The sequence below is a fragment of the Gekko japonicus genome, unplaced genomic scaffold (assembly GCF_001447785.1).
Source record: "Gekko japonicus isolate JY-2015 unplaced genomic scaffold, Gekko_japonicus_V1.1 scaffold6731, whole genome shotgun sequence".
NCBI lineage: Eukaryota > Metazoa > Chordata > Lepidosauria > Squamata > Gekkonidae > Gekko > Gekko japonicus.
Window position 1 is genome coordinate 1 of NW_015176639.1, and position 11030 is coordinate 11030.

The 11030-nt window shown below is 45.7% G+C and overlaps 1 protein-coding gene across 1 annotated transcript; it reads right to left on the reverse strand.

Annotated features, from left to right (window-relative positions):
• Positions 1-3526: 3526 nt before the first annotated feature.
• LOC107124150 (olfactory receptor 5F1-like) lies at positions 3527-4468 on the reverse strand. The gene has a single exon (XM_015427540.1). It carries the CDS (start codon positions 4466-4468, stop codon positions 3527-3529), a length of 942 nt encoding a protein of 313 aa, XP_015283026.1.
• Positions 4469-11030: the final 6562 nt, after the last annotated feature.

The window sequence follows — 11030 nt, forward strand, 5'->3', positions numbered from 1 at the left end:
TTTTATACTGCTACAGACAGACTAACATGACTTCATCTCTCTTCCCTACTGGAGATTGTTCAGTGACAGCACTGGAAGTGGTCACAAGATGACTCACCTCCTGGCTGGCTGGTGGTGACCCCAAGGTGACCCCAGCAGCAGACTCTCCCCGCCCCCAATGAAACACCACCTGGCAGTGCTTCTTCAGATGGTTCCACAGTGCAGTCGTTGAGAAAGGACCCAGGTCTAGAGACAGGCATGAACCACATTTATGTGGCTTGGTATGGTTTGGTTCGGCTGAACCATGAACTGAACCACAATATTATACAAACTGGGAGGTCAGTTTGCAAACCAAACCAGTTCATATGGGATGCTTTCTGCTTTTCATGGCTGCTTTTCATGGGGAGCAGAAAGCAGGGGTTTAAATAGTTCCAAAATACTTAAGCGGCACTCCACCACTCAGCTGTTTGGTTTAAATGGCTTGGAGCTGAACCGAAGAAAGCCCCTTTAAACAGCTGAGCCACGAGAAGCAGTTTTCTCCAAGCGGTTCAACTGTTTATTATTTATTTTGTAAAATATGTTTTATTAAGGTTTTAGGGTATACAGAGATTGGAAAGGGGAAGGGGGAAAGGAACAAAAATACTAAGTCTTTTGCATATAAATCTTCTCTACTTACCATTTCACGTTATACAGACTGAGATTTTAAAAGTTCATAAAGGCTTCTTTGTATTATACTATTAAGGAGTTCATGCCTTTGAATTTCTTTCTTATCCAATTATAAAATGGTCCATAATCCAACAAAATCTTCAATTTGCCCATTTAACATCAATGTCAATTTGTCAGTTTCCGCACTTTCCATAGTTTTTACTATTAGGTGGTATTCAGAATGTATTGTTGGATCAGTTCAACTGTTTAAAGGGGCTTTCTTAGGCAGTAAGCCCCAGGGACTGGCTGCCCAAGAAAGGCCCTTTAAACAGCTGAGTGGGGAAGAAGTTTGCTCCTCATGGCTCAGCTGTTTAAAGGGGCTTTCTTGGGCAGCGAGCCCCAGGGCAAGCAGGCTCAGCAGTTTAGAGCCCAAACAGCTGAGCGGATGGGAGCAGTCTGTTCCTGCCACTCAGCTGTTTTGGTGGCTTTCACAAGGAGGAGAAAGCGGGGATTTAAACCCATGCTTTTTGCTCCCCACAGACCTCCACGAACTGCCTTAAAAGTTCGTGGAGGTTCATGACTGGGCTGCAGTTTGCAGTTTTGCAAACAATGAACTGGCCAAAATTAATCACAATCAACGTTTCATGAGCTGGTTTGTGCCCATCCCTACCCAAGTCTCTCCCTCAACTGATCTGGGCCATGCACAGCTGGCACTGTGTGAAGTGGAAATTCTCCATGCACTGGAAGTTCTTCCAGACTGTGGAGGTGTAGCGGCACCCATGCTGACTAGCAGCTGCCGATTTCCCTGGAACTGCCTCCTGTGAGAAGCTCAGGGCAGACACACTGTCTTGGGGGGATAGAAAGAGATGCTTGAGCAGGAAGAGATTGAGATGGCAGCACCTTGGGGTATGTTTTTGGCTTGGATACACCCAAATGCACATCCCTACTCAGTGTTGCCTTCTCTAAGGGCAGACAGTGCGAAGCATGCTTTTTGTGCTGGGAAGATCACCTAGCCTGAGCGCATTACAGCAACTGCTGTTTCACACTCAGGCTTTGTGATGTTTAGATGTCTGGGGCTGCGATCATACGGAGCGGAAGCTGTGGCAGGCAAACGATTCCCCCGCGGATTAAAGGGATGTGATCAGACAGACACATCTGTCTGGCATCCCGGAGTCATTGGCGAGGTGTCTCGCTGCGCTGCAGGAGCGGTGCAAAAAACCACCAGGGAAAGGTAAGTATCATGTGGAACTGCGTGGCAGGCAGGCGGAAGTCTGATCGCACAAACGCGCATCAGTTTGCCCCGGGGCAAACAGCCTTGCTTCCCGCCCGCAGTTCCTCGGTGGTGTGATCGGAGCCTGGTATTTTTTTCAGGGTCCTCCCCCCACAGGCAGTCAGTGAAAATACTGGACTGTTAGGGTCAATACTGGACACCTGGCAAACTTAACTGTGGACTATACTACTGCACACATTATGTACTGTTTGTTGCCGTATGTATGATCATTTGTGATTTATGCATTATTTAATGTATCATATGAATTAAGCTCCATTTTCAGAGTTCTGCAAACCAAACCATGTTGCTTTTTTCACTCAATGTCCCATTTTGTTGATTGTATTTGACTTATACTGTTTAATCACCATTGAGTCTCAGCAAGAAAGGCAGGCTGTAAATAGATAAAATGTGAATAACCATTGTTTTCTTACTGATGAAAATGTTAAAGGAGCTCAGTTTATAGAACAAGATTACCATGAGGGGGACTCTGATTTGAATTAACCAGTCAGCCTAATACATGTCTGCTGTGCCCTTGGACTGAGATAAGACTGGAAACTTCTGCTGCCAGCCCTAAAAGAGCCAACGAAGCTTTAGTGTAGTTGATGATCTCCAACAGTTCCCCCTCCCTCCTATAACATTCTTGAATTTATAAACATAGATAAGACAAATGAGGACTGGCACAGAAGACACCATTAATCAGAAGAATGGCTCAACAACTCGCCCAGGGCTCTTCAGGCCTCTGCTTCCTTCTAGCCCCCTGTGACCTTAGGGCATGTCCACATCCTGGCATTTCCTTAATTATGTTAAGTGGTGCCCCGTGTAAGATCTTCCTTCTTAAGTATTAAACACCAAAAAAAATCCAACAATAGATGTTAAAATTAGTTGTTACAATTTATATTACCTACATCTTGAATAGTTTCCTAACATGTATACAATGTCTTCCGGTTAGAATACCTCAACATAAATCATTTCTGTGGGAATTAGATAGGTCTTTCTGTAATTGGTCAGGTTCATCTTGATTGGATGGTTGTATGAGTCAGATGACTGATGGTAGAATAACTACACTATGAAGACACAGGTGAGAATCCTGGGATAATTCTGATACTATATTCATTACTGTGCAATAATTTCCCATCTCAATCTGGATAATACAAAAATACAACCATACGTCATTGGTCTCATATATAAGAATCATACTGTCTCATACACACCTTATACCTGATTTGGGAGCAGGAAGTTCCCAAAGATTTCATCAAAATCATCAACAAATCATCAGTCAAAGGCAACTGCCCACCCACCATGCACCCTGTCTTCCCCAGTGACTATTGCCTTGTGCACAAATGTTTTCTTCACCAAATGGGTGGGATAAGAAAGGTCCAGAAAGACAGAGTGGTGAGTAAAGAAAAGTCCTGTTATCTCTCCAGGCAAATTGGAGCATGCCAGGTGTTTTGAAACTCGTGGAACCACCGGGCCTCCTCAGTCATACACACCTCATCCATGTTCACATATGAAGTGACTTAATGCTTTGACTGGCATCCAACAAGAATTGCTTTTACCTGAAGTTATGTGTGTTTTTGTTTTACCTCGGTAAAGTATAACAGAAGGAAAACTGATGTCGTGAAACAAGTACGGTCACATGTGCTGGAAAACAGATCTCCCCAGGAATTTTCTGAAGGCGTTCCTTACCTCAATATTCCTCAAACTATATATTATGGGGTTCAACATGGGAGTAACCACTATATAGACCAGAGAGACTACTTTATCTAGGTTGTGCGTTTGCCTAGAGCTAGGACGTCCATACATGATGAAAAAACCTCCAAAGAACATGACGATGATAATGAGGTGGGATGAGCAAGTGGAGAAGGTTTTCTGACGGCTCCTGGGAGAGCTGATCTTGAAAATGGTGGCCAGGATGCAGGTGTAAGAGATAAGAATGGTAACCATGGTTGATATCACATTGAACCCAACACACACAAACATCAACAGTTCATTGAGACTGACATCAGAACATGAAAGAGCAAATAGCGGAGGGCCCTCACAGTAAAAATGATTAATGGTTTTTAGGCCACAGAAAGATAGTCTAGAAGCAGCAACTGTATGGACCAAGGCATTTGTAAACCCTGCAGCATAGGAAACAGCTATTAGGTACACACACTTTCTTTGAGACATGATAACTAAATAGAGCAGTGGGCTACAAATAGCCACATAACGGTCATAAGCCATCACAGCCAGAAGATAGCATTCAGTGGTGGCAAATGCAACATAAAAGTAGAGCTGAGTGAAACAACCAGCAAAAGAAATCAGCTTCTTCTCTTTTAAGAGATCAGTTAGCAACTTAGGGGTGACAGATGATGAATAACAAATGTCAAGGAAAGACAAATGGCTGAGGAAAAAGTACATAGGAGTGTGGAGCTGAGGACACAATCTGATTAAGACAATCACACCCGAATTACCCACCAAGGTGATGATATAAACAGCGATGAACATCACAAACAGGAGGATTTGCAGCTCTGGAATATCTGTCAGCCCTGTGAGCATGAATTCAGTCACGAGTGTGTAATTTCTCCTTTGCATGCTAACTCTGAGGAAATGAAAATAAATAGGGTTGTTTTTTTTCCTTTTAACAACTTAAATAGTGGTAGTGCAATAAAGACATAGGGGTCTCTGTATATTTATAAGTAATATTTTAAAAGAAAGAAAAAGACAGAAGGACCCAAGTCCATCTCTGAGAACTGTGGAGGGATTAATGGACAGTGAGATGGGATCCTTCCTCAGAAGCGGATGTGACTTCTTGTAGCAGTAAATGCTGTCTCCACACTGATTTTATAGCAGTAAAGCTCGAAACCTCGTTGAATCCGACTCTAGGGTGTGGTGCTCTTCTCTGTTTCCACACTGTCTGAAGGCGTTTCCATGGTCACGTGGTTGGCATGACTGAACATCGAGGTGCGTGGAACGCCTTCCCACCAAAGCGGTACCTATTTCTTGCTTTTGAACTGCTAGGTTGGCAGGAGCTGGGGCCAGAGACGGGAGCTCATACCATCACGTGGCACTAGGGTCTCGAACTGCCGAACTACAGACCTTCCGGTCTGCAGCTCAGTGTCTTAACCTCTAAGCCACTGCAGCCCCTTGAATTTATAGCAACATTACTTCTAACAATATTATTTTTTAACTATTCCACAGATGTACCATTCTGGAACATGCTGTCTAAGTATGGTCAGAGTTAGATTGTTACAGGAGAGTCAGGGTTGTATACAATGGAAAAATCTAGAATTAGAAGGTTACCTGAGGGTCTGTCTAGACAAGGAATTCTACTAGAGAAGTGCACCAAAGCAAACAGATTGGGAGTCTGAAGGACCAAGGAGGCTCATAGCTTATTGTACCTGTAACCCAAAACTTTTATCAAAAAGGAACTCACCTAATGAAGAACAAAGGCCATTCTGGGTCAAGCACAACCTTCTCAAGTGGACTGTTGGAAAACTTTAATGAAGGGAAACCACCCTGATGCCTCCAGGCAGGTTTTTTCCCCTGGACCTCAGAGTACACTCAGCAGATCTGTGCTTGACCTGCAAGCAATAAATGGTTGTGTGAGAAACAACAATTTCCTTTATTTCTGACACATTTTGTGATACACTTTTGTGAATATATGTTGTCTTCCCTATCCTCTACAAACATTGTTAGTCCCCTGCCTATACTAACTGTACATCGCTTTGAGCCCACTGGGGAAACCGACTAATAAATGGAAAGTATTAGTATTAGTAGTATTAGTAGTATTAGTAGTAATGGTGGTGGTGGTAGTAGTAGTAGTAGTAGTAGTAATCTGTGCATTAACAATCAGTTGTTCTGTTCTCCTTCTTGAGTAATGGACAGTATGTTTCAGGATGGCAGGTACCAATAGATCATGGGAGCTGAGAGTATTTAGTACCCTGTGCCAACTGCCATTCATGTTGCTGATCTAGTCATACGCATGCCTGTCAGTTTCCACTGAAGACTGATTTCTCCTCCCCCCCTCCCAGTAGATAGGAGTTAACAGCCATCAAAACTTGAACTGTGCTGTGTTTATCAACGCGTATACGCTTGGCTCAGCTTCTGGGCAGAATGACTGAAAGTCAGCTCTTTGCTGGCTAAAACATTATGCTTTTATGGGCTCAAGGGATTGGGAGAACTGGCCTCTGGTCTAAAATGAGTCTCTTTTCCCTCAAATTCATTTTAATTAAGAAGCCACATACAGACTTTCAGTTCATTGTTACAGACATTCATCAGTAGTGTTGTATAATTTCTCCCTTTTCTTATAATAGCAACTGTTCTTGATTCATTAAAATAAATCTATCTATCTAGTAGCAAAGGCGCCCCCTGTACAGGCGCCCCCTGCGGGCAGGGAGATTTTCCTGCACACTTGAGGCAGTCCCCAGGTGTGCACAAAAATCTAAAAAGTTGAAAAAAATATAGGGGGGGAATTTAAATCCCCCCAAAAGTAAAAGCGCCTTCCCTGTGCATGTGCAGGGATCGCTCTGGGAACTCTGCGGCGGGCTGGCGGTTGGAAGTTGCTCAGGCCTCGCCGCAGGAGGAGGGGGGAGGAGGAGATCTGCGGCGGTGGAGGAGACCGCCAGGGGCAGGAGGAGATCAGCGGCGGCGGGGGGGGGAAGAAGGAGATCAGTGAGGCCGCTGGGGCCTCATCGCCAAAGCCGGGGGTGGTGGAGGAGACTGGGGATGGGGGGGGAAACGGTTAGCTTGGCGGCTGGCAGCCGCTCAGGCCGCACCACCGGTGTCCGGGGATGGGGCGAAAGGCTTACCTGCTGCTGCTGTTGCTGCTTCCTCCTCCTCCTCCTCCTGCTCTGCATGCAGCTCTCCTTCCCACCCCCCACGAGTCTCACGGGTCCCCTTTCTTGTTTATTTCTAATGCTGCAATCCCTTTTATTTTGAAGAAGAAGAAGAGAAGATATTGGATATATACCCCGCCCTTCACAACCCGTCTCAGAGCGGCTTACAACCTCCTTTCCCTCCCCCTCCCCACAACAGACACCCTGTGAGGTGGCTGCAGCTGAGAGAGTTCTTGACATAAACTGCTCTTTTTCAAGAACAGCCCTTATCAGAACTATGGCTTACCCAAGGTCATCCAGCCAGGTGCAAGTGGAGGAGTGGGGAATCAAACCCAGTTCTCCCAGGTTAGAGTCCGCGCACTTAACCACTACACCAAACTGGCTCTCATTTTGAAGCAATCCTACCAGGTACAATGAGATTTAGTTCAAAGCAAATACATTTTATTTTCTGATTTTTGCACCAGCATATTTGCCTTCTTAATTACCATTGCCAATTAATTCATCTGAATGTTCTACATTTCCTATCCTCTATCTAGGTTTCCCAGCCTTGTTCCATGCAACACTGGGGTTCCTCAGTGAGCAAGTCAGTAACATCAGCCAAGCCTCTCTCTAAAACAGCTTTTCTACCACTACCTACCTTCTCCTCCAATGAGAAGCCACAGGCAATCATTGGGTGTGTTCAAGAGTGCACAGGTGACAATGGTACAGCCCAACTGTCCAGGCTAGTGCGTTACATGAATTGGATCCCAGAATGTGCCTAGAAATGTTGCTCAGCATGCAAAGGTTGTATGGCAGGTATACATGGTTTCTCACCAGGCAAGCAGTGTAGAAAGGCTCCCTTAAATGTAAAATATTTCAAACTGATTGCCTTGATCTTTCTCTTGTCAGTAATTAATTCCAGATTCCATTGCACTTTTTCTCCTGAGCTTCTGTGCCTGTTTTCTGAATAAATCCTTAATGTATTGTCTTTTGGTTCAATAGCATAGGCAAGATTTTAAAAGTATCATGTATTTTTCAAGCAGATAGAAGAATGGCTGTTTCCATGAGAAACAAATACAAAACTCTTTCTAGTGGTATAATGAAATCCAAGTGTATTCAGGTGATCAACAGACAAGCTTCATTGAGAACAAAGTATGAACACACATTTCTTTTGCTATCTCTGGAACTATAAAATAAAAAGCAAATCTTGTGGGGAAACATTGGAGTTTGAGATCTATTCTGTGGGGTATCTCAGCCATACACACACTCCCAGGTGCATTTACTTCTATTAATGATGTACTGAAGACAATGGGAGCCAAATTACAATCTCCAGAGTACTTAAAATGATTAATATAATACACAAAGAAGAAGAAGAAGAAGAGATTGGATTTCTACCCCATGGCCCTTCACTACCCAAGGGAGTCTCAGAGTAGCTGACAAACTCCTTTCCCTTCCCCTCCCCACCACAGACACCCTGTGAGGCAGGCGGGGCTGAGAGAAATTGGAAATATTGAAATTGGAAATACCTTTGAATTTATACACATACGGTTTTTTAAAGAAATTAATTCTTTCTTTAAAAACAGAAAAAAGAACAAAGGGAAAAAACTTAAAATCCAACTATTAAAAAAAAAAGAAAAAATATATAAACACACGCATTTGGGGTATCAGATAGACTAGGCTGCGTGCTCTCTGCTGCACAGGAGGGAGGTGACCCAGCTGGGAGATCTTGAAAAGCTGGTAGCAAATTCGAGGGGCTTCCCAGGGCTGTGGTCTGGCTGGAGATTGTGGGTTGGAGGTATTCTGGGGGAGCCGGGGGCAGGTCATCCATGGGATGAGGTGGAATGAGTGGAGCTGAATATTTGAGCTCCTGTTTCCCTCCCACGGGGCTAACCCCAGAGTCCTTCTCTTTGTGCCCTAATCTCTGTAGGGGTCAGACATAGACATTGGAGAGATCCCAAAGCACCCTGATTTAGCACAACTGCACATTCAATCACCTGCTTGAACCCATTACAGTCCTTTAAAACACCCACAGCTGAAACAGAATACAACCAATAACCCACAAAATAAGACTGCATTATCAATACAATATGAATATAATTCACGAAGTAAAGTTGCATCATAAGTTCCCAGAGGTGGACTGCATTAGACTGCATTATCAATGAAAAGTACTGGGTTCGCCGCACGGAGGACTCGGACGACAACATGCGGTTGCACACGTTTATTGAGTACTTAACAACAACGCAACAGCCCTGCAAGGCCAACTATATACACTCCCGTCCCCGGGCCTCCCACTCCATTGGAGGGTTTGAATTTCCCGCCAAGGAGCCTATTGGCCGGCTAGGGAGAGGACTAGGATCCGAGGTCCTATTGTCCTTTTGGAGCCAAGCTCCTCTACTTCTTGCGGGCGCCTTGTGGCGGGCCGCATACATAACAGGCAGAGACCATAGCACAGTGGAAGGGCCCTGGGATAGCATGGCCAGAGCTCCTGGTTGGATCCCCCTGCTGTGGGGAGAGATGAGAGGCAGGCCAAAACCTCGGAGCTGATGTTTTGCCCCTGCAAACTACAAAAGAAGAAGAGTTGGTTTTTATACCCCGTTTTTCAGTACCCGAAGGAGTCTCAGAGCAGCTTACAATCACCTTCCCTTCCTCTCCCCACAACAGGCACCCTGTGAGGTAGGTGGGGCTGGGAGAGCTGTGACTGACCCAAGGTCACCCAGCTGGCCTCATACAGATGAGTGCTGGGGAACCAAACCCAGTTTTCCAGATTAGAGTCCGCCACTCTTAGCCACTATACCAAGCTTGGCCAAGAGTGTGCTAACAGTGCCCCTCACCCCCTCCATCATGGGCGGCGCTTCCGGTACACTTCCCTGGGATTGTTCCCTATTGCATGACATGGGGGATGGTGCCAGAGGGCACTGGCTCAGATTGCTCCCACAAGATGGTGCCAGATTGCACACACTGCTTGTCTCAGCTGCAGGAGCCAGCATTGTTGGAGTGGCACCCTGGCTTGTGAAGGGGGACCAGGTGTGCACTCCAGGCTGGGGGGGGGCTGGATTTCCACCCCTGCTCACCTGTCAGCGCATGGGCGCCCCCTTGACTTGAGCTTCCAGAGATGGGGTGCTTGTTAGTGTTTTGAAATGAGACAACATTAGTCACACAGCATGGACTAATGCGCTCCGTCTTGGGTGTGAGTGCTAAGTGCTCCCTCATTGGTGCTAAGTGCCCTCCCCGTGCCTCTCCTGCTACTGAAGTGCCATTCTGCATGCTGTACGTGTGCATAGCTAAGACCTCTGAGACAGAGTCCCATGCTGTTGTTGTTGTTCAGTCACACAGTCGAGTCTGACTCTTTGTGACCCCATGGACCAGATCATGCCAGGCCTTCCGGTCTTCCGCCGTCCTCTGAAGTTTGCTTAATTTCATGTTCGTTGCATCGATGACACTGTCTAACCATCTCATCCTTTGCCGTCCCCGTCTTCTTTGACCTTCAGTCTTTCCCAGCATCAGGGTCTTCTCCAGGGAGTGCTCCCTTCTCATTTGGTGGCCAAAGTATTTGAGCTTCAGTTTCATTATCTGGCCTTCCAGGGAACAGTCAGGGTTGATTTCTTTTAGGATTGACTGATTTGATCTTCTTGCAGTCCAAGGGACTCTCAAGAGTCTCCTCCAGCACCATAGTTCAAAAGAATCTATTCTTCGGCACTCGGCCTTCCTTATAGTCCAACTCTCACAGCCATACATGACTACTGGGAATACCATTGCTTGGACCATGCGTATTTTTGTTGGCAGGGTGATGTCTCTACTTTTTATCATGCTGTTTAGGTTCGCCATCGCTTTCCTCCCAAGGAGCAGGCGTCTTTTAATTTCATGGCTGCAGTCACAGTCTGCGGTGATTTGATGACTAGGGAGCCATGTACCTGATGTTATCTGCAGGTCGTCTTGAAGAAACAGGCTCTGAAGAACTGCTCTTCCAAAAGCAGCATCAGTTTTAGCACAGTGCATCACCACCAGGAACTTCTCAAAGGCTGAAGTCAGTGAACCAATAGCAGACCTGCAGAGATATGTCACCAAGTATCTGGAGAAAGTGGCAGAATCAGGAGCCATAATGACCCTTTCACAGTACTAGCTTGCTTGATACGTTCGCATCAAACTTTAAAGCCAGGCATCTTTCCCGGCATTTGAAAGACATGTTTGCACTCACTGGAGAAAACCCTGATGCTGGGAAAGATTGAAGGTCAAAGAAGACGGGGACGGCAAAGGATGAGATGGTTAGACAGTGTCAGCGATGCAACGAACATGAAATTGAGCCAACTTCAGAGGACGGCGGAAGACAAGAGGGCCTGGCG

Coding starts and splice junctions, on each gene's coding strand:
- LOC107124150 (XM_015427540.1), bottom strand. CDS start 4,468: ATGCAAAGGAGAAATTACACACTCGTGACTGAATTCATGCTCACAGGG.